This window comes from Toxoplasma gondii, chromosome XII (assembly GCF_000006565.2).
Source record: "Toxoplasma gondii ME49 chromosome XII, whole genome shotgun sequence".
NCBI lineage: Eukaryota > Apicomplexa > Conoidasida > Eucoccidiorida > Sarcocystidae > Toxoplasma > Toxoplasma gondii.
This window is the reverse complement of record NC_031480.1, coordinates 2,497,792-2,519,875: the sequence shown is the minus strand read 5'-3', so window position 1 is coordinate 2,519,875 and position 22,084 is coordinate 2,497,792. Positions and strand designations below refer to the sequence as shown.

The following is a 22,084-nucleotide window of genomic DNA, read 5'->3' as shown; positions in this document are numbered from 1 at the left end:
AAGCAGCGAAGATGACCGTCAGTGCTTCAGCCCCCAGAAACTGGCTACCAGAAGCTTCAGTACTCAAGAATATGTCGCGTGCACACTGTCTAGCGCAGCAAGCATCAGCGCGATCCGCTCCGGAGGAAAATATCGATACGATGAAAGGCGAGCATGCAGCTTCTTTTGTCTCGCACACTCAATTGACACGGGCGCCGACAACTCGTTCCCACTCTCCAGCGTTATCCATCCTCTCCGATGTCCTCTACAAGTGTGCGCTTCAGGCGTCTGCTACACAATATAGAATTTCACAGACGAGGCCATTCGCGTGCATGCACCGAACGCCGCTGCATGCAATACGACTCTTGGCTTTTCCAGGAACGAAGCACCGCTGCTGAACCATCTCCAGCCACACACTGCGAACCGATTACTGTGAAAAATCTGTCTGACTTAAACGCCACTTTGCCGTGTCTAGCGACTCAAACTAGAAAGCCTCTACGTTGACTTCTGCTGCTCCGCCGGCCTGTGATGTCCCCTCTACTTAGTGAAGGGGGTAACGTTGTGTTTTGTACATTTGGGCTATCATCTTTACCGCTCGTCCGCTGGCGTTTCCTATGCTGCTCGAAGCATGAATCTCAGAGAGTAATTCTAGGTTAACAACGGATGAGATCTACGTCTCAAACACGCAGAATACGGCAGACGCTGTTGTAGCATGCACCGTGTGCATTTTCCATCCGCCGCCTCCTTCTCTGTTTAGATGATGTGGATGATGAACGCTACAAAATGCACAGGACACTTTGAACGTACGTGTGAACTCTGGACAGTGGTAAGGAAATGCCAGCTAGCGGAAACACCGCATCATATTGATCAGGGTATCGATTCCACAACATACACATGTGTACACATAGACATGCACGCATGTCCATAAGAAACAACGGACTTTCCATCTTCGTGCTTCACTCTTCCTCTGGCGTCTCTTGAGACACTGGCTACCGATATATCACTTATTAGCTGACTATAAACATGTTCGCCGAAGTTGTTCCCCGGAGCCTCGCGTAAGCCACATCCGTGACCAGGATTCCTTTAAGGAAGAGAGCTGGAAAGCGGCTTGTCGCGCACATAGTTAGAAATGCCAAAGGCGCATGCAACAAAACCGTTTCTCAACTGGATTCGGAACGAAGAAATGAGAAGCGGAAGGCGACCAGAGGCCGCAAAGCCAAGCGGGGTTCGCGGTGCACACACGAGGGGCGTACACTTCAAAAAGGAATCGATGGACAGATGCGGATTTGCGCACCGGACATGGAAATGCATTTGACGAAAAATAATGCAGAAAGGTCGTGGTCAAATCTCTGCTCTAGTGAAGCGCCCCCAAACGTATGTTCGTGAGACAAATTTGTAGGCGTTCCACAACGGGGAAGCAGACCAGAGCAGTCACCTTGTCTACACGGAGCTGGCCAGCTACGAAAAGGCCGCACATATGCATGCAGGTGCCCTACCTACACTGCATGATCTCAAATAAAGGCCGACGCCTGCGTACATCTACGACGATCAGGTTAGAACAACAGACACCGAGTGACCGCCTACACACACAACCTTGACGCTTCACACTACAGCGCACCACGCGCGGATGCTTCCGAAAACGAGCCAATGCACCACAGAGGCTTTGCCGAAATGAGGTGTGGAAGCAGCATGGCGACTCAGTTTGTGTGGATCATGGATGCCAAAGTAAGGGACAAACAGTGAGAAGACAATGCGTCTACCGCGTGCATGCAAACAAACCACTCACATTCGTCAAACGCACTTGTAGGCACACAAACATTTGCCTGCGTACGCCTGTGTCAGATGTACAACATGAGATCTAAAGAGCACCACCGATACGTCTGCATATCGTCCTTTTTCTCCAGGTCAGCGAGACAACGCAGGCGATGTCAACAGCGGTCTACAACGGCCATAGCGATCCATATCTACGCATACGAATACTCATTTATATATACATATATACATACTTAGATGTAAGCACGCCTGTGTATCTGCAGTGCATCGAAGCGATGACACAATTGGGAAGTCGAGTTTTTGGACACAGAGAAACAAGCCCCTATACGCTCTAAGCAAACTGACGCTTGCGGCACAAGAAAGAGGTGAAAAAAAGAGGCAAACCGAGCTGCATGCATAAATAGGCCAAACGCATGCGGCGCCACGTGTGGACCACAGTGGCCTCGGCTTCGTAAATATGGCGTCTCCAGACGTTTGCTAGAACATACTGACGCATGCATTTCTGCATGTATGCCGTTTGCACACACACATTCGTCTCACGAAAGTCACAAAGGAGAAAGGTCATTGTGGGCACCGGAACTGACACGGCAGAACGCCCCAATCCGCATGCAACCCTTATGTGGAGCCTGCAACGCTTCAAGAGGCATCCAGTTGTCCGCATGCACCTACGATCAAATTAGCGAAAGGCTTCGAACATGCCTGGCGTCTCAGTCTCACTCAAGGCATGGAACATTCACGAATTCGCGACATGGGAAGGCGGAAACCTGGAGTCGAGAAAATCTCGTGTGGCTTGCCGGCTGAAAAAATCCGCCTCAAGAAAAATGTGGAGGCGTCTAAGGCTGCTCTTAGCAGCAGCCTGGCATGAGTGGCCATGCATGCGCGTCTGCGTCTCCCTGTTTCTCCCTCGTCTGTTTTTTTTCGCAACCACTGGTCGCCTCATCCTCTGGGAATCCTCATTCTACATTTCCTCCTTCCTCACAAAGAGACTCCACACCTCGTCTGCGCTCCCTCTTCTCTCCACCGTGCTTACCCTCTCCGCAACTTTGCATCTTGCCCCTGGCAGCACCCTTACTCTTCATGGATCCCTCTGGCCTCGCCTCACACGGGAGGTCCTCCCTGCTTCCGTCTTCAATCACAAGCTGTATGAAGATCGTTGGATCGACCTGTCGCGAAACCACCTGTCAACTCATGAACTGCGGTAGGCCAGTCTCAGACTCTCCTGTGCATGCTGTGGAAGCACAGGCCTACGTCGCTGACAACTTGGGGATCGCGTCGCTCCAGAGAAAGAAAGAGGAAGCACACGTACCTTCGCACAAGCCTGCGTCCGCGGAATTTGGGTACCTGTTTATCCACGGTCATCTGTGTGCAAGACCCACGGATGTGAGTCGATGAGAAGGAACGGGATACATCTCCCCCTCTGGTGAAACCGAGGCTCCGAGGCCTCTCCAAGGGTCGCGCAGAAAGCGAGCCTTGTTCACACCGCAAAAGGGGAAGGTGCTCGACTGTACCGAATGCGTGCATGCAAGGCAACAAACAAAGCTTTCCAAGAATACACTTGCTGTCCATCTCACAAACAGCACGGGAGCGCGACATCCATTGTCCCGCTCCGTGTAGAGGTCGGGCCGAAGTCGACGCGATTCATCCAAAAAGTTTCTAAATGTACATGGGCGCATGCGTATGCGCATGCATCAGCTCCCGGTCAGCGTGTCTCCGCCGACGTCTCCGGCGAAGCCACTGCGCTTGATCCTGCCAAGAGCAGCGGCGTGGAAACCTGGAAACTGGAGAATACTCCACGCTCACCTCACTGTCTCCACTTCTTCTCGCGTTGGAAGCTCTTTAGATTTCCCTCAACACGGAGGTTTCCGTTGAATCTCGAAACCCAACGAAATTAAGGTCCTTCCTTCCCCTCGTGCGTTACGTTCTCGGCGCACCACACGGACTTGTCTCCCGTCTCGCCTTTCCTTCTTCAGGGCCATCGTCCTCCTGAGGTTTAACAAACTTGTACAAACCATAGAAGGTCGACCGTCTCTGTTCTCGATTTCCAGCAGGTTCCGCGGTTGTCACCTGGACTCCTTCCTCGTGGGGAAGCGCGCTTTGGGTTTGACCGTCCTGTGTTGTGTCCCTGGGCAGGTCCTTCGGTTTCGTCTGTTCGGACGCCTGACTTTCTCCCGTGCAAGCAGCGTCTTTGTTCCGCTTCTCGCGCTTCTTTCTACGCTGTTTCTGCCGACGCTCTTTGCCCTTTTTCCGTGGCGGCGGCCGTGCAGACCAGTCGCTCTCTCGGCCCGCGTCGCAGAGGCCGCCGGCTTCGACGATCCCCACTGCTTCGTCAAGAGCTGCATTTGGCTTTTCAAACGCACTCTTTTCCTTGAATTCTCGCTCGCGAGACTTCAGCAGCCGAATCAGTCTGCGGCGAGGCATGCGCAGATTCATGCTCTCAAGCGCCGTCGGCGCTTCCCCACCGCCGCCGCGATCCACTGCATGCACGACGTGATCTCGAAGAAATGCTTGCTGCCGCCGAGAGTAATACGCCGGAGGCACCGGAGATATCTCTCCAAATTCACACCTGAACAATGAAACAAGAACCAGTCCACGCATAGGTTACACATCATCATTACCCAACGATTCTACGTGCATATATATATATATATATTTACGGGTGTGAACCACTGAAACACTGAGTGATACAAACGACAGAGAACAGGAATATGGAAGAAAAACGATGAAGGATAGCAGAGAATCCCACAAAAGTCCATTATCGATCCTTTTTGTGCACGACAGAGAGGGAAATGGATCTGAGATCGATGTTGGCGTCTGTTTGCATTTGCGGAGTCTTTTTTCCTTGAAAAAAAGACATTTTACACGCACGCCACTGCCCCCACAGTTTCCGGTTGCCGCCTGGATCCTTGAGAAGACATCTTGAATTTCAGTGCTCTCCCTTTCCCCGCTCTCGCAGGCCCCGTGAAGCCACACAGGGCAGAACTTCATACAGACAAAAGGAAAGACATTTCCACGGAAAATTCGCTGCATGCACAGAGAACTTGCGGTCCGCAGACACACACACAGAGGGTAGGATAGATGTGCAAGCACGAGACCCACAGAACGTTATTTACGTTGCATTGTGAACGAAGTTAAACGAAGTTGCTAGTAGGAACTGGAATTCTACCGCTTTGTATTTAGCTGGAGGGGGTGCTTGAGTCCCGAAACTTGCCGGTTCCTTCTTCAACAGGCAACTCGTTTTAGGCTGATGTGGAGAGGCAAACAGGACAGAAAGGTCGAGAAAAGGGCACAACAGACACGCAGAAATGCAGATGCAGAAACCTCACTTGGCGGAGCTCTTGAGGCGCTTATAGACTGTGTGGCCATAGCGTCTCCAGTCATAAGGCGTGAGGAAATCAATGATTCCCAAGTAGTAAATTTCAGTCATGTCCGCATTCATCACCTTGACTCCGAAGCCGCTGTCTGGGGAAGGCGGCGACATGAAGGCTGTTCTGCATGCAAAGGCACCGCAGGCTCCACAAAAAGCAAAGACGGGTGAAGAGCGCGGTCTTCTATTGACGAGAATTTCGCCACAGAAACAGAGGCGAAGAAGCGGAAAAAGCGAAGAGGTGAAACACCAGACGCCGGGCCAGAGACTGAACAATACAAAAGAAGAGAGAGAGAAGACAGAGAAGAATGAGAAGTGAAAGATGGAAGAGAAGGAAAAAAGGAAGACGAGAACAGAGAGAAGATCAAGGAGTAGGAAGAGAAGAAGAAGCACGAGAAAAAAATGATGGAGAAGAAGCAGAAACAGAAGAATCAAGAGAAGATAAAGTCGGAGAAAAAGGAGTTGGAGAAGAAAGAGAAAAAAAAGGGAGAGAAAGAGAAGAGGAAGGAAAATAAGAGTGAGAAGAAGAAACATGACGCGACACCAAGGCGGACAAACGCAGAATCACCAGTCGTCGGGGCATGCGCCAGAAGAGACAGAGTGGAGGGTAAACGACTTGAGGCTAATTCCTCGACAGACATGGGGGCGCAAACAAAACAGTGTTTTGCTTGATTGAAGTACGACATTCCACGCTTATAAAGATAGAGACAAGTCACAGGCAGGGCGTAAACGGGTGCGAAGATACATGACAACGTTTACGCTGAATGTCGTCGCCGAAGAATCTGTTTGCCGTGGAACTCTACAGATGCGTGTGTGTTTCCTGTGGATCGGTGGAATGGCGTGACTCCACAGAGTGGTGCTTCCTGGCTTCTTATCCGAAGTCGCATTCAAACAAACATCTCCGCAAATATATATATATATATATATATATATATATATATGCATTCATGAATGGACTGGGGTACACATATTGATCTCTACACCTTTGTCGATATATACGTTCCTGCAGGTACATGCGTGCTGTGTTTTGGAATGTCGAATCGACGTCTGCACTTTCTCGACATACCCCATCCAGCTTTTTTCGAGGAAGGTGTATGCAGTGCTTGTGTGGGGCAAGCTGGACGTTGCAGGGGATGGCGCGCGATGTCTTTCCCTGTGTTTGCCGTCTGCCTGAGTGGCCAGTCCGAGCTCTTCTTCGGCGTCTCCCTTCTGGGCTCGTCCAGACGAATCCACCTCTGGCCATGACGCTGGCTGCGACAGGGACATAACGGTGTCGATCTCGGTGAGAGTTTCGCCGTCTTTCGCTTTCCTCTCTCGCTCGAACTCTCCGTCGGCGTCGGTCCGGAAAGCGTCTCCACTTTCTCCCGAGGCCAGGCACCTCATCGTCACCCGCCGGGTGCCCCCAGGAGCCGGCGGCGGACAGGGCATCGAGACATGAGCGCAGTAGCACCGCGGAGTCGAACAGGAAGAGCTCGTCGCCTCTGCGGCCTGTCTCTGCTGTAGGGAACGAGCAAGCTCTGCAGACGCGTCCGCGTCTCTGTCGTCCTCGCGTTCAACTCCCCCTTTTTCCGCGAGAGCAGAGGTCGACGTTCCAAGCCGAGACGAATAGAGAGAAGCCGGAGGGTCTGCCCCATGGCTGGCTGCCTCTTGCAGACAACAGGGCCGAGTGTCAAGAAGAGAAGCTGCTGAGCGGAGTCCAGACGAAACGGAAGCAGAGGAAGGGAGAGGAGCCGGGTGCGACTCGCGCGATGTAAGGCAAGAGGCCAGATGCGCGACAGGCTGTGGACGGCCGTCCTTTCCTGCGTCCGAAAAGAGCAGTTCTTCCTCCTCGACCTCGGGATGTCGACTGGTGTCGTCGCCTGCGTCATTGACGAGGTCTTCTTCCTCGGAATCTTCTGACCGCTGTAAGCCGTCCGCAGAGCTAAACGGCGAGGCGAGAGCCATGGACAAATGCACCGCAGAAGGTGCATTCGTTGCGGGATTCTGAGAAACCGCGGAATCTGCGGTCTCACCTCCTGCCAAACGATCTCGAGGAATCGCCGAAGTCAGAGGCGTAATCGACACAGGCTCCGACGCCAGCGGCTGAGAAGAATGTTCACTCAGAATCGACGGAGAGGGTCCCGAGAGACTCACGCTGTGCAGAAACAGATACAAAAATGCTTTCCGGGGAGGTCACAAAACGGAGAAGAGAAGTGTACTTCCGATGGGCGAAGATAGAATCCTTTTGCATCAAGGAAAGGGAAGTACAGGAAACGCAAGAGGCGTGCAAATAGAAAAAAAGGAGCAGTGAAAAGGGCGCTTGGACTTAAGAAAGCCGCATGCAAGACAAGTTGAGGAGACGCACTTGCAAGATGCACGCTCACGTTTCCCAGGAAAAAGAGAAACCAGCGAGAACAGTAACGTTCCTAATGCATGCGCTAGGTGGCAACAAACCATCAAACGATGTTGTCTGAGGATCGCAGACAGCGCTTGTCCTCGAGTATAAAACCACGCATACCCAGAAATTTGACCTCATGCCCACCATCATATAACATAGATAGATACAGATCAACACAGACAGATACATGTACATATATAGACAAATGCATATATATATATATATATATATATATATATGCAGAAGCAGATATGCATGTATATATGGAGCAGTGTATGAAAGAGTCAGGCGAAGGGGGTATCTCTTGGATGCATAGACTTCGGCATGAACAAGGGAAGAAACGACATGCATGCATCTGACTATACATAGAACCACATAAAACGGTACGTATAAACACACGAAGGAAACTGTAAACAGAAATGTATTTGTAAAAACATACAAAAATGTACGTGGAACAGAGTGGGACGTACGAGCGTTGCTGCATTTTGGTGTATTGGCGGAGAGGCCCAAGGGAGGTTCTTGTCGCCGACAGAGGCGTCGTCATTCCCTGGGCATCGATCCCTGAGACAGCTTCCGACCCAGATGGACTGAGAATGCTCTGTTTGCTGAATGAGAACAAACAAGACTTTGAAAACGTCTAAAAATGAACTACTAACATATATATATATATATATATATATATATATATATATATAGATGTATATATAGATGCGTTTGCATAGACATTTCAACGACCAGACATAGGAGAATATGTATAGAAAGACAGAGAGACAGAAAGAAAGACGAATATTGATATAAAGATACAGATAGATAGAGACAGATGGACAGAGAGATCAGTCGATGAAGACAAGGAGATAAAGGTCGACATATAAATATGTACACAGCTACATATACGGAAATTTAAGGATGAAAGAGGTTGGGGAGCAGGACAAAGAACGACAACTTCCACTTGTTTTCCGTTGTGATGAGTTACACTCCAGAACAAGCCACGCAGTTGACGTCCCGTCTGCAGAGTGCGGTTTTCTCTTTGCAGCGCATGCAAAAGGGCAGCATTGTTTCTAGCGAGGACTAGACTCGGCGCCATTCTGTGACTTGTTCGCCTGGTCCTCTCTCTCTTTGTAGCGCGGGAGAACAGAAAAGACTCGACGCTGGGAAACTCCAACTATGAACGCCGAATCGTTTTGGCATTATAGAACAGATATGCGGCACAGCTACAAACAGACCTCTTCGCTTGCCTGTGGGGACGATATGGAATGGAGACAGGACTTTTTTTAGGTTTGTGATGACTATAGCACCCCCTAAATTCATTTGTCCTCATGGTAGTACATATGTGAGGAAGGCAGTGGCTAGAGTAAGTAGATATAAAATGAAACCAGACATCGAAGCGGTAGACAAATAACTATAACTCCAGTTATAAAATCCTCGAGTCATGTGAATTAAAATACACAAGAAGACGAAGGAGGCTGTCGAAGCAGTGTGGATAATGATCCACGTTACAGTCTATCTCTAAATTGTATAACGGCCGTAAGGTACGCCGGAGATAACAGGCCAGACAGCATTGGGAGTTCTGATCCTCGATTTTGTATCAGTACCTCCATGACGGCTCATTACTCCCTTGGTATTGAACAAGATTCAGTTAGGAACGATAGTTCACCTTCAGATGTAATACGCGAGCTGGTTTAAGAACGTTTGGAGACAGTTTGTTACCTATCTTTTTTCTACCATTTAAAGTTGTATAAATGTATACAGCAAAAGTACACTGTTCACGCTCATGGACTCAGTGTCCAGGACTACCTGGCACACACGCCCCCCTTTTCCCCCTACCCACACAGGAGGAGGGCCGCCACCAATGCATGCAGCGGATGCGGCTTCGGAGAGAAGGAGGAAAACTCGGAACGGTTTTTTGGTGGCTCACCATCTGTGGACGCCGACGAGAAGCGAGTAGTCGAAGACTGAAATCGTCTCCAAGAACTCACAGTCTAGGCGGTGGGCGCGGAGAATCGTCTGAGCTTCCTCGTCTCTCATGTTCAGGTGTCTGTTGGCTTCTAGCCAATCTACGGGCAGGAAGAAAGGAAAAAAAGGACTCCAACTCGGGCAAAACACACAAGCGTGGAAAGCCAACGAAGAGGGGACAACAGGAACCCCCCATGTTTGCCCGCGCGATGAAAATCAACGTCAAGCGAGAACGCCAGCTCGCGAAAACAAACCTGTGGACCGGAACAGCCGCCGCCCCAGCACCGCACGACAACAAGTCAACCGCTTCTGGGGAACGCATGCAAACGCGATGTAACACCGTCTCCTTCACATGCGGTAGAAAGGGTATGCTACATCGGTGTTTATGTCTGAATTTGGTACTAGTCATGAGAGAACTCGAGATCATTCCTTCTGAGAGACTCTCGGACACAGTTGGAGCCTTGCGAGGGTCGACAGATTGACGTTCTCTGTGATTCTGCCCCAGTGGAAGAGAAAGGCACTTGACAAAGAACGCATGGTGCGAAACAATCGGAAGGGGAGACAAGACAATCTCAAGGCCGGAGACGGAGCGCCCACCGAAGTTGAAACGTGAGTCGCGAGAAGAGAGCAGCGATGCATGCACAGGATAGACGACTTCTTTGCGTCGAGACCTTACCAACATCTTTCTTTACGCGGTCGTGTGGCTTCGCGCGGCGGCTCACGGTGCTGCCTTTCAAGTCGTAGGCCTCGTGTAGACCCAGGTAGGGATCGAAGGCAGTGCCTGAAGCAGACGAGGGAGAAGGCACAGGGTGCATGCACCATAAAGCGCCGCCGCAAGAAAAGGGAACACAGGCTTCCGCGATGTCTTCACAGACACTGGGTCTGAACGCCGGTGGGTAGCAGCCTCCGAAGAAGCGAGAGAGAAAAAGAGACAGAAAAAAGCGAGGGAGAGACAGAAAACAGCGAGGGAGAGGCAGAAAAAAGCGAGGGAGAGACAGAGAGGGAGAAGAAGACAGAGAAGAAGCGAGGGCAACAAGAAGAAAGAGGGGGCAGAACACGAGGGAAGAGGAGAGAGAAAAGACGAAAGACAGAGCAAATGAAGAGTGGGAAGAAGAAGAAGGAGAAAGAGGGAGAAGCTGAAAGAGGGAAGAAGGGAGAGACACACAAGGGAGGCAGAAAAGGCAACTGGAGACACTGGAAAGAGAGAGCGCAGGAGACAGCAAGGAAGAGTGAGGGGAGATGAACTGTTTCTTGTGGCACGGAGAATGACGACATGCAGGCGGTATCGAGGATCAAACGCGTCTGGGCATAAAACAAGAAGAGAGACAAGCGATTCGCAAACATGCCTGCGGGAAGTATTCACACGGCAGGCAAGGGGCAGGGAGTCGAACGAAAGAAGACCAGCAATGGCCGCCCAAGAGCAACGCAGCCAAAGAGGAGATCCTAACAACAAACGCAGATGGACAGACCCGAATGCCCAGCGTTCTTACCAATCACAGCAAAGTAGGCACACGTCACACTCTGCTTCTTCGCATCGTCGCGGACGGCGTAGGTCCCCGACTTGGCATGCCTGAAGGAAAAACAGAAACGCGGACAGTCCCATGAAACGACAGACCTCGACAGCACCTCATACGCGCCTCCCTCACTGCGACGCGTTCAGGTTGCTTCTCTCTGTTTTGTTCTCTCTTTTTCTTCTTGCCCTTCTTTCTCAATCTTCTCTCTTCCCCCCTCTGTTTGCTCGATCGTTTTTCTCTCTGCGTGTATTCTCTCGTTCTTCGTCTGTTTCTCTCGTCTCCTCTTTCGTTCTTCCCAGCGTCTCCGTGGCATTCACATCAGCAGCCTTCTCCAACCGTCGCTGCGCTCTCCAGCTGCTTCTTCCAAGCCGCCTTGGTCGGGAGCAAGAATTTCCGCTGTTCTACGGGAAGCTCGCGAAGGAGCAGCAAAAAGAGAATTCCGCATGATGCGCGCGACACCCGCCACTGCCCTCGAGGAGTGGACATCTTCAGCTACAGTCCTCTGCAGACTGGCACCCCCCGGTCGCGTTCCACGTCGACTTTCTCCAGCGCAGTTCGACGTCGCGACCTCGGAGAAACGGTTCCCTCTACAAGGGTGCTGCCGATTTTGTTTCTCGCCTCTGGAAAACCTTTCCAGCTGCGAAGCGTCTTTCTCACTTTAAAGCCTTGTGCGAATCAGATTTCTTTTTCGCTCCCTTGCCGAAAGGAAGGCGTCCGCGGAGTCCATCGCTGTCGCTCTTCGCCTTGGTTTTCTCGTCGCCTGGGTCCTCTCCGCCTCCACCTTCAGTCCCGGCTGGGTGCCATCCCCCCTTCTCCTGGTCTGCGGACCTGCCTTTTTTCGGAGGAGATCGCGAGCGCAGGTCCTCCCCCGTCGGCTGCTCCTCTCGCGGCCTGTATCGTACACTTCGAGGAATCGTGAAGGCGTAGCCGGAGGAGGACTGCTCTCCATTCGCCTGTTCAGAGGGCACAGGCCGCAACGACGTCCTCACCGTGTTGCGCAAGTGCCTCAGAGAGCCTTTCTCGACCTTCTTCGCATCTCTCTCCGCCCTGCCGGCAGTTGGCGCTGCCGCCTCCTCTTCGTGAAACTCGGCGCCTCCCGCCGAGGTTCGACGCGACCTCGGCGACGATTCGCAGTGCCCTGCAGACGAGTCGGTCGTCGCCTCTCGACACCCGCGTCCTGCCGTCCGCGCCTCGGATCCGAACGCTTCTCTCGCCTCCCCGCCGACAGGCAGCGTCTCTGCATGCGCCGGCGACTCTTCTCCCGGGCATAGTCGGGAAGGTCCTTCACGCTCTCGCTCCGACAGCTGCACTCCTGACCGCGCCGAGGCCTCGCCCAAGCCGTGCGCGATCCCGCCAAGTCCCCAGTTGGTTTCCGATTGCATGTCTTCGTCTTCGAGGTTGTACCGCTTGTAAATCTCCACGCGATGCAAGCCGAAGAGCCGCGTTAGCAGAGAATTTGGATTGGACAGCAGGTGATCGACGTATGCCGGAAGAATCCTGAGAAAGACGCGAGGAAGACGAAGCGCCGGTGGGAAGCAGAGAACAGCGGCGACCTTTCCCGAAAACATGCAGCGAGAGCGAGCAGCAACGCAACTCGACGTACGCTTCGGCAGAGAGAGACAGACAGAGAGAAAAACCACGAACAAGGCGAACCACGATGCATGCACCCGCATCCAAAAACGCCTGCAGAAACGAATCATCCTACGCACGAAAACCAAAGGTGCCACAACGGCCGTCGTATTCAGCCATATATCCAGTTTTGTCGACAACTCGACTGTCATAATGACATATATATATATATATATACATAGATAGATATATAGGTAGGTAGATAGATAGATAGATATACAGATAGATATAGATATATAGATAGATAGAAGGATACATTTTTTTTATTTATTTGAGAGAGTGTGTTCTGGTGTATGTACGTGAAGAAGTAGATCCATGTGATGATAGGACGATAACGATGTGAACCGACGGTGCGCCACTTAGGGACGGCGCAGAGACAGATTCGCGTAGCGAAACGGAGGAACAGAGAGAACCTCGCTGAAACCGCGGCTGTTCCCGTCGTTTGTATAAATTACGTAGCGCTTGTCCACATGGTTGTGAACTGAGGAGCTGCATCGAAGTGTCGCGTTTTCTGTTTAACATGCAGACGGACTGCCTTCTGCATCTTCAAGAGAACTGACTTGAGCATTTGTTTGACCTCTCTCAAACCGATGGTTTTGATGAGGTATTTTCCGTCGTGCGAAAAGAGAAAAAATTGGCCGCTCTTGCTGTTGCTCTCGAACTCGATGAACGAAAAATCTGTGCGACACATGCTGCTGCGATAATCCTGCAAAAAAACAAAGTTTAACGGGATAAACGTCGCCTCATATTGCTGACCGGCAAGACGCACCCCAAAGCATCTCTCTCTTTGTATGCGTGGGCCTCCGTCGATACAAATTTCTGTATATCCCTCAACTGAAATCTCCAAGCCATATTCACGTACACATGTATGATTTAAACCACTTGTTTACATATATATATATATATATACATATATACATATATATGGAGTGTATTTTTGCATGCAGACACACATGCAAGACCGGCTTTAAGTGTGTAGAAAGACAGGTAGACGCTGTTCTGGAGCGAAGAATATGGTGACGTTTCTGCCGCATGCGTCCTAAATCTACATGGTTTTTTGAGAAAGGCCTGCTTGTGAAAAACGTCATGTATAGAAACGCTCTTTCACGACGGTCTCCACTTTATCCGCACACACAGGCAAACCTCTCTAGGTACAGAAACGAGCAGACGATGACAAATCGACGGAGAAAGAACGCAACTCATGCAGCGTTATATTTTGGTGTCTTCTTCCTCACGAGAGAAGGAAACCTCAAGGACGCGTAAGCGTTTTGCATCAGAATGCGTGCGAGTTTTTGACAGGTCCCTTAGGGCCTTACCAGCCACTGCGTTTCGCGTATTTGAGTGAACGTTTTCCTGTAAACGGCTAGCGAATTCGATACAACAATAAGCGAGAGAGCTCGTCTTCCCTCCTCCCGGAATCTCGCCTCTGAGAAGCGTTCACTTTTTTCTCACCTGTTCAGTGACTCCAGCGAGCTCTCGAGCACACTCGAAGGTATCGGGGGCGAGGTCCTCAAAGACGCAGAAGAAAGGCCGAGGCAGTTGGGGGTAGCAGCAAAAGTGGAACTGTCGGACGGGAAGAAGCAGAGGTTCGTCCAGCAGGAACTCCAGCTGAGAGAAGAAAGAGGAGAAATCCAAGACTGAAGGCGTTTTCTACACCACCCAGCTCGCAGAAAACGCAGGAAAGCACGAACGCGAGCAAAAACGACACCCGAGGCGGCCAATATCGGATCGTAGGAAGCCAACAGTGAGGCATGGCGTCTGAGACGCTGAGCGCGGGGAACCGCCTTGCTGTTGACACGGAGAAAGAGCTTCGGTGAGCGAGGACGAGCCAGTGAGGGAAAAAAGAGAACGTGAAAAGGAAACATTTGTTTTTTCTTCCTCACATCGACTGAACTTCCAAGCTTGTGGCGCAGCATCACCAGGCAAGCACTCAGCTCGCCGCTCATTTGCAGACCCAGCATCATTGCAAAGGTCAACGCATAGAACGGACTGTCCTCTCGGACTGCATTGCCTCCCACCTGCAACAAACAGACAAAAGTACATACACGCATTCATATGTCCAGAGATGTATACAGACTTACACACAATCTTTCATAAACACTCATATATATATATATATATATATAACTATTTCCATATATCTATATCTATCTATATCTATCTACATCTATATCTATCTATATCTATATACACATATATATATATATATATGTACACTTATCTGCAACACCTTCCATGCCTGCACATACACGCATCCACCTTGTCTCCATGTAGATCCACTGGAACGTCTCTGCGGTCAGATCTGTCTGTGAGACTCGTTTTTCCACGATCTATCACGATCTGCTCTTCTTTGTTTCGCTGAGGGAGTCGGCGACTTCTGCACGTTCGCTGCCGTCTCCAAGCTTGTGCTCTTCTCCAACTGAGAAACGCCGTTTGCTTTATTGAAACCACACAACCCCAGACGGCCTTGAACTTACATCGGGGGTGCCTCCTTCGTCTCGGTTGCCTCGGCTGCGAGGAAGGACATTCTGAGTAATGGCGTTTCTTTTCACCAGACGCAATCCTATGGGTATGTTCGCACGAGACGACGCCGCCTTCGAAGATAAATTGATCAGAGCAAAGTCCTCGAGGGCCTCTGCCGCCTGACCCACAGGCGAGAGACGCGTCGGCGAACTGCACAGGTGCGGCAAAGAGGCCCTCGAAGGCGACGGACCTCGGCGTCCCGAAGGCGAGACGCCCGTAGGCGACGAAAAAAATCCCGAAGGGGATATGGCCGTAGGACGGGAGAGATCGCGGCGCGACGCTGAGGCGGAGACTGAGGACGAGGCGGAAGAGGACGAGGCGGAAGAGGACGAGGCGGAGGCTGAGGAGGCGGAGGAGGCGGAGGAGGTCGACAGCATGTTTTTCAAGGTGTCATTTCGGTTGGAGACATTGAAAGAGGTTTGCTCCTGGAACCGGGTCGTGCCTAGGGTGTGGGGTCCAGACAGCGAGGAGCACGACCTTTCGGCGTTGCTTCTCGTTTTGTCTCCAGCGGCTCGGTCGGCTTCATCCGCGCGTTGGAGGGTGGACGTGGTTGAAGCCCTCGAGGCGCTCGAGACGGAAACGGATGAGGACATAGGTCGCACAAGAGAAACGTGCATGCGCTTCCTCGACTCGTTCCGACTGCAGAAAGCCGCTACGTCGCAACCTTCGCTACGCCCGCTAGGGTGGGACGCGGCACCCTTGAGGACAGAGGCGGGCGCTTCACCTTCCCTGGTCTCGCGTTTGTCTCTGCGGTCGTCGCGCGTCCCCTTCCTGCTTTCTTTCTCGTCCCTATCGGTGGTGAAACGTTTGCTGCGGAAGTCCTCTTTTTCTCGCCGGTCTGCGGACGGAGGCAGTGAGGACAGAGAGTCTGCAGAGAGCCTCGAGCACGAAGGCAAAGTCGAGACGTCTCGCACACGGTGGCAAGAGGCCTCGCGCGAATCGACTTCCGAGCGACTGTGCAGAATCACACCATCCGCGTGAGTGCATGCGCGAGAAGAGGAGGCGAAGCCGCAGGGCAACCCCGTCGCCGTCTCCAATTCTCCTCGCAAACGCCACAGCTTGTCCATCACCACGTTCTGAACAATAACGTTGGGGTCGTGGATGTCCCGAAGAATGTCCGGCTGAAGGGCAACGAGGAACATCGCATGACGACTTGCTCGAAAAAACGACCGGGGACGACAGGAGCAGCCACACAGACACACGCTGAATGCATGCAGAGGACATGCAGACGACATGGAGAGACGCCCACAACGGCAACTAAGAAGCGTTTCTTCAGGACGCGGCTCTGTCAAACAGGTTCCTCAATTCGGCAACTCAGAGTCGGATGTGATGTGGAAATGGGAGGCGAGCGTGCAGCGGATCGAGCACAGAAGAGACGAAGCGGAGTAAAGCTGGGGTTGTGCACACAAAACGTGAGGTCGAACAGTGCGAGAAGAAGGTCGACAATGAAGGTCGTGGACTTGGTCAGCGACTCCGAGAGGAACGCGTTGGATCGTTGTATGTCATCCTTCAAGATCCTTTCTAGCATGTTCTCCGAAAGAGCTTAATCACTTTTAGCTCACAAGGATGCGTGCGACGAAGTCCGTCCAGGGGGGGAGCAGCTGCTGGACGAGAAGGCCCATGCATGTTCTGAGGAAGACAATTCTCGCAGCTTCCATTTCACGGCCGTCCGAGCCGGTAAGAAGAACTTTGATACTCGCAGAGCACTTCGCCACCTCGTCGACTTGCCTGCGAGTTGCCCCGTCTCGCCTGTGGCAGACGAGTCCCGACGGTCTCTCCTCCTCGCGTCCTCTCTCGCGCCTCCCTGCTGCGCCGCCTGCCAGGCTCTGCCCGTCACTCTTCATGTCGCCTTCTGGTCGGCCTGTCTGCTCCCTGTCTCTCGCGCTCTTCTCCAGCGCTTTCCGCGCCGGGGACGCCTCACAGTTCTCATCGATCACCGAGAGACCCGCAGTGCCCTTGTCTCCGGCGTCTCCTGCGGGGTCTCTGTCCAGCAGGCCAGGCTCAGAGGACAGGTTGGAGCTCTCGAAATTGTGCAGGTAGCGGTGGTAGGACGAGAGGAACAGATGCTTGTTGGTGTCTCCGGCTGCGCTTGCGCCAGACAGAGACAAGTTCGGCGGAAGAAGCGCAGGCGAGATCAACCCCGCCGGTTGCAAAACCAACAGGCAAGGATCCACCAGGCGATGCGTGAACTCGAGACGCCGAGGCTGCACAGAAAAAGTATTTGCGTATAGTTGTATATATGCAGATATGAGGAAGGAAATGAACGTGTGATTTGACGTTCTGACTACGGCGATCCTCAATGGCCGCAGGCAGCATAGGGCGAGTCGACATGCAGGTCGAGGAAGAGGGGAAGGATGCGAGTGACTCTCTTGCAGAAGACGGAGGAGGCGAAGAATGCGGCGAAAGACAGGGACGCGTGAGGAGAACCGACGGGTCGTAGAAGAAACATGAGAGCGAAAGAGGCACTTGCACGAAGCAGATCCAGGAGTGCGAGTCAAGGGAAGCCGAAGAAGACGAGCAAGATGAGCACCGCGGGATGAACGGAACGCAGCAAGGGGACTGACCTTGGGAATGAACTTCCACGAGTAAAACAGGCTGTGAAGGACGTCGAGCAGAAGCAGCTGGTCGCCAGAAACAAACCCAAAGGGGCTGGCTTTCAGGACCGTTCTGAAGCAGGAAGAAAATCGGCGCGATTCGAATAAAACTTTACGGTGGAACTCTCTCAGCGAGCCATCAAAAAACAAACAGCGCCACACAGACACGCACGCATGCACTCCACAGCAAACAAGAAGAAACTCGCACGACCTCTGCACGAACAGACACCGGAGTATCGCAGGAAACGAGCCAGCGAAGCAAATCAAGAAAAAAAGCTGCCGAAAAAAACATACGAAACAATTCAACCTGAAGGCATAACAACTCGTATGCAACCCAGATGGATCTGTATAGAAATATACGTAGTTTGCTCTGTGTCGGTCAGATTGACGTCTTGAGTAAAGGAAGAACAGACTCGACGGGCAATTACTGAGACCGGCGGAACTAGGTTGGACGAGAAAAAATGCGAGTGGCGTGCTGGGCTGTTTGTCATCAGCCACAGCCGCTCCCCGTAGTCGATTACAAAACAAATTCATTCTCTTCCAACAGAATCAAATGACGAACTCCACCCTACTCACTCGCTGGGAGACTTGTACCCCAGCGCGGTCAGAATGCGCCCGATGCGAATCTCCTCCAAGTGTCTGAAAATCCCAAGAAAATCCAGAGGAAAAAATAAAGGAAACGGCGACAGAAGAGAAGCAGAAGTCGTTAACGCATACGTGTATGCACGTATCCATATATATATATACATACATATATATATATATATATACATATGTGTAAGTAACGCGGTACAGCAAGGCACTTGCATATGAAGCAAAGAAGAATTTTGGAGGAGAACGCAAGAGATGTACAAATGCAGATAGCCGAAGGCATGTCTACGTCGTGGCACCAAGAAAGTCCAGAACACAGCGACTGTCCCAGCCTCTTCTGAAGCATGAAATAAGACCCCCAGGCTCACAGAGAATGTATATGAGTATATCTCCATTTCCATAGAGATGTGAAGATTCTGTTTCATGAGGGGCGCCGCTGTCTCTTTACAGATACTCTAGAGTGCAAAAGAGAGGAGAGCGTTGCGTACAGGTAAAACGAGAGAAGAACAAGAGGATCCGAGAGAGCCCAAAGCAGCGTCTTCTGTGGCGGTTCCCTCAACAGGAAAGTCGGTTCACCTGAAACAGGGGCGCACAGACAGATAGCAGGCTACTACGCATATGCTTCCAGAAAGGAAGTTTTGAAATGGCAAGATACAACGATACACATTTCGAACAAACAGGATGCAATGTTGGATCTAAATCTGTTGTGCGCAAGCTCGACCGCGTCACAGGTTCTGAGAAAAATCTCGACGTTTCTATCAATCGCGACGCTCACGAAATCGACTTTTCCGTATTCCGTGCGACAAAGCATGGCAGAGAAAACTCTAGAAATACGCCTCCTAATCACGGGAGGAGGAGCAACAACGCTCCAGACACCCACACGCAGGCAAAATGGCGAACGAGGCAAGCCGTGCCATCTACCAAAACTGTTCTTCATAACTAATAAATAAATATATATACATGCATAACATGTGCATTCGATTGTCAAAAACAGCTGCATGGCTTTGTTGCGAAACTGTTCTCAAAGGCCCTGTGTCGCCCTCGCGGCAGCCGCCCACCTGCATGTCAGCTAAAAATGCAAAAAGAAGATCTTCGGCTTACCGAGAGTCTTACCACTCTCAGTCACCCCGAAGCACTTACTGGCCTTTCCTTGAAGGAATTTTAGAACTTCCCCGACGTCTTTAACGTAGAATCCTGCGACTTTCTCGCCCGCAGCGCCTGGCGCAGATGCGCGAGATCTCGGGAGACAAAACGACAAGAGAGACTCCCTCCCACCCGAGCCTCGACGTTTCCCGCAGCAGGGCACCTTGCCTCTGGCGTGACTGCTGGGTGGGGAGTTCCCTGACTCTGAGGCATTGGCTCGGCTGTCGGTCCTTCTACCGTTCCCCAAGGCCGAGCAGACTTTGTTCCGAGTCTGCCGGTGATCTGACGAGATGCGGATCACTCTCCGGACCGAGCGATTCCCTTTGGATTCTTCACCGTTCACGTCTGCGCAACTGTCGCCAATGTTTGGAGTTACATCCTGGCAAACGCACCCGTTCTGGTCGTCACCTTTCGGATCCTCGCCTGTGTTAGGTTTGTCCCCATGTTCGCTAGGTTTTTGATCTTGTTCGCTTGCGTCCTCTTTCCGTTCGTCGGGGGAAGGCTTCGGAGTCTGCGTATCGTGCCCTTCGAGGAAAGTTCCGTCTGTTTTCCTCGAGGCCGTCCGGTTTCCCCCAGAGAGGTGCTTTGTCACGGACGAGGCACCGGGGCTGTCGTAGTCTGCCTCATGCCCCCGGTGAAAATCGTCGCTCGCCTCTTGAAAATACCCGGCGTCAACAGCCACTCCATTTCTGTCCATGGAGAGCCGGATCGACGGCTGAGGCTGGCGAGAGGCGGACTCGACGGCAGCCATGCCAAAAACCGACTGAGGCTGAGCGGGGAGAAGCTGAAAGTGGAGTCGGACGTTTGCCGAAGATTACCCTGAGTATCGCTGTAGCATTAACGCATGGTGTTCATTTGTTTCTGCTTCGAGGCGCCGCCGGAATCGTCTGGGGTGTGCTTCAAGAAGCAGCAAGAACGGCAGGCCGATTCCGGGATCACCAGCCACACGGCCGCGGAGGCGTCGCATCTGAAAGAAAAACGGGGAGCCGTCGAGCGGAAGGCAAGGTCGAATGGGAAGGGGAAACTAGGCGCTTCGAGTAAGCGCAAAGTAACGGGGGAAAAAACGAAGAAAAACGATTCGTGGATGGAAACGTCTGGCTTGGCTTACATACGCCTGTCTGCAGCGGTTCACCTGCCGGACACCATAACCCTCGAGTGACAGTCGTCAGGAAAAAAAGAAAAAGGCGGGTGACACGCAAGAAAAAGTTGGGAACGACAAAAACAATCTGGAACGAACGACGTTCTGTACTCAGACAGATACACAGCCGTTTCTTGCACGTTTCTTGCAGCGCAAGTGCCTCGCGCCGAGCTGAGCTGCGACGGAATCACATTTAGATAAACAAGCCGGAAGGGAAAGGCAAAGATCCTCTATCGTCTTCCGAAAATGAGAAGTACAGTAAAGTAGCAGTTGCGGCCGTAGACGTACAAGAACTTGCCTCAAATAAAACACGTAAACAGCAGCAGCCGAGTCACGACGCGATGAGGTTAGATGGCAAGCTGCGGACCCTCGGACCTGCCAACACGAGTGCTAACTGAACAGCGAAAAGCACTCGAAGACGGAGAAAAATGAGGGATAAAAGAGGGCACGTCGCACTACACAAAATGTACTCATTTGGATAGTTAACGAACAGTTGGCTACTACGAAATTCTCCCTCTGCCCTCTTAAAATCTTGAAAAACGTACACACTTGGGACATTTACGCGCTCAACGCATGCGGAAAAACGACGGCGAGCGACGGCTTGGCGGGGCACCATTTTTTACAATGCAAGAACTTGCAAGAGTCCGGCAGAATTCTTTCGCCACGTAAACGAACAACTGCAGAGAAAAACAAGCAGCGAATGCGGGAACGTGGTAGGAGAAAACGGATGAGGTCAAGCAACCGAAACACGCTACACGGAAAACTGTCGCGTAGACGGCCAGCTCATCTGCAAATCCGGCTGGCGCGAGCTGAGAAAAATGCCTGCGCTGATTTACGTCGGGTTTCACGAGAAAGGCAGGGAACTGAGAGCAATAATCGAAGTCGGAGTGTGAAATCGCGCAGCTGCCGAACCGAAAACCCAGGGTCAAAAAAACGATCATGCGCACAAAGTGTCTGCAGAGACCACTGACGACTACCAAGGCGCGTTCACGAAACAGGGAAAGCTGTAGTCAATCCCCGCCACCATAAAAGTGCATGAAACAGATAACTGAAAAGGGTTTTGTTTCGTTCAAAATCGTCGTTGCCCGTTTGCCTGGCGGAACTGTCCTTCATGATGGACTCGTGCGTTAACGGCAGTCCTAAGAGAGAGAGAGTGTCCGCTAGAAAAACGAAAGGTCTGAGAACCTGGCTCCTTGTGGGAGGGACGAATGGAGGAAACCGACTAACTGGAAATGCGACGGCGGTACAGCAGTAAAGAAGTGTGCACACAAGACTCGGCAGGCTATCTAAATCAGCGAGCAGACTTGCCTACAAGCAGCGAGGTGTAAAAAAAAACAGCAACGGGCAATGTGGGTGTAGCCGTGACCCGTCGTCTGTCTAGTACATGAGTGTGGCAAGTGGTGAGGTATCCGCTCATCGTGAGGCAAAGAAATGGTACCACGACTTATAGCGCAAGCAAGCAAGTCTGAGAATATATCAAATGGGACACTAAATCGCTCCGGTTCT

The 22,084-nt window shown here is 51.8% G+C and overlaps 2 protein-coding genes across 2 annotated transcripts; one reads left to right on the top strand and one right to left on the bottom strand.

Moving 5' to 3' along the window:
* Positions 1 to 743: 743 nt before the first annotated feature.
* On the top strand, positions 744 to 3,144 carry TGME49_245740 (hypothetical protein; the record flags this gene model as incomplete). Its single annotated transcript, XM_002366961.2, has 1 exon — positions 744 to 3,144. The coding sequence occupies exon 1, from the start codon at positions 2,614 to 2,616 to the stop codon at positions 3,142 to 3,144; it is 531 nt and encodes a 176-aa protein (XP_002367002.1). The 5' UTR covers positions 744 to 2,613.
* Positions 744 to 21,071, bottom strand: TGME49_245730 (phosphatidylinositol-4-phosphate 5-Kinase). Its single transcript, XM_018780758.1, has 17 exons — positions 19,438 to 21,071; positions 18,786 to 18,873; positions 18,283 to 18,345; positions 17,677 to 17,779; positions 16,675 to 17,316; positions 15,067 to 16,233; positions 14,473 to 14,607; positions 14,042 to 14,197; positions 13,150 to 13,295; positions 11,618 to 12,457; positions 10,937 to 11,016; positions 10,123 to 10,227; positions 9,409 to 9,547; positions 7,964 to 8,098; positions 6,183 to 7,250; positions 5,076 to 5,240; positions 744 to 4,315 (listed from the first exon to the last, which is right to left on the bottom strand). Exons 1-17 carry the CDS (start codon positions 20,189 to 20,191, stop codon positions 3,667 to 3,669), a joined length of 6,435 nt encoding a protein of 2,144 aa, XP_018634896.1. The 5' UTR covers positions 20,192 to 21,071; the 3' UTR covers positions 744 to 3,666.
* Between the last annotated feature and the right edge of the window lie 1,013 nt (positions 21,072 to 22,084).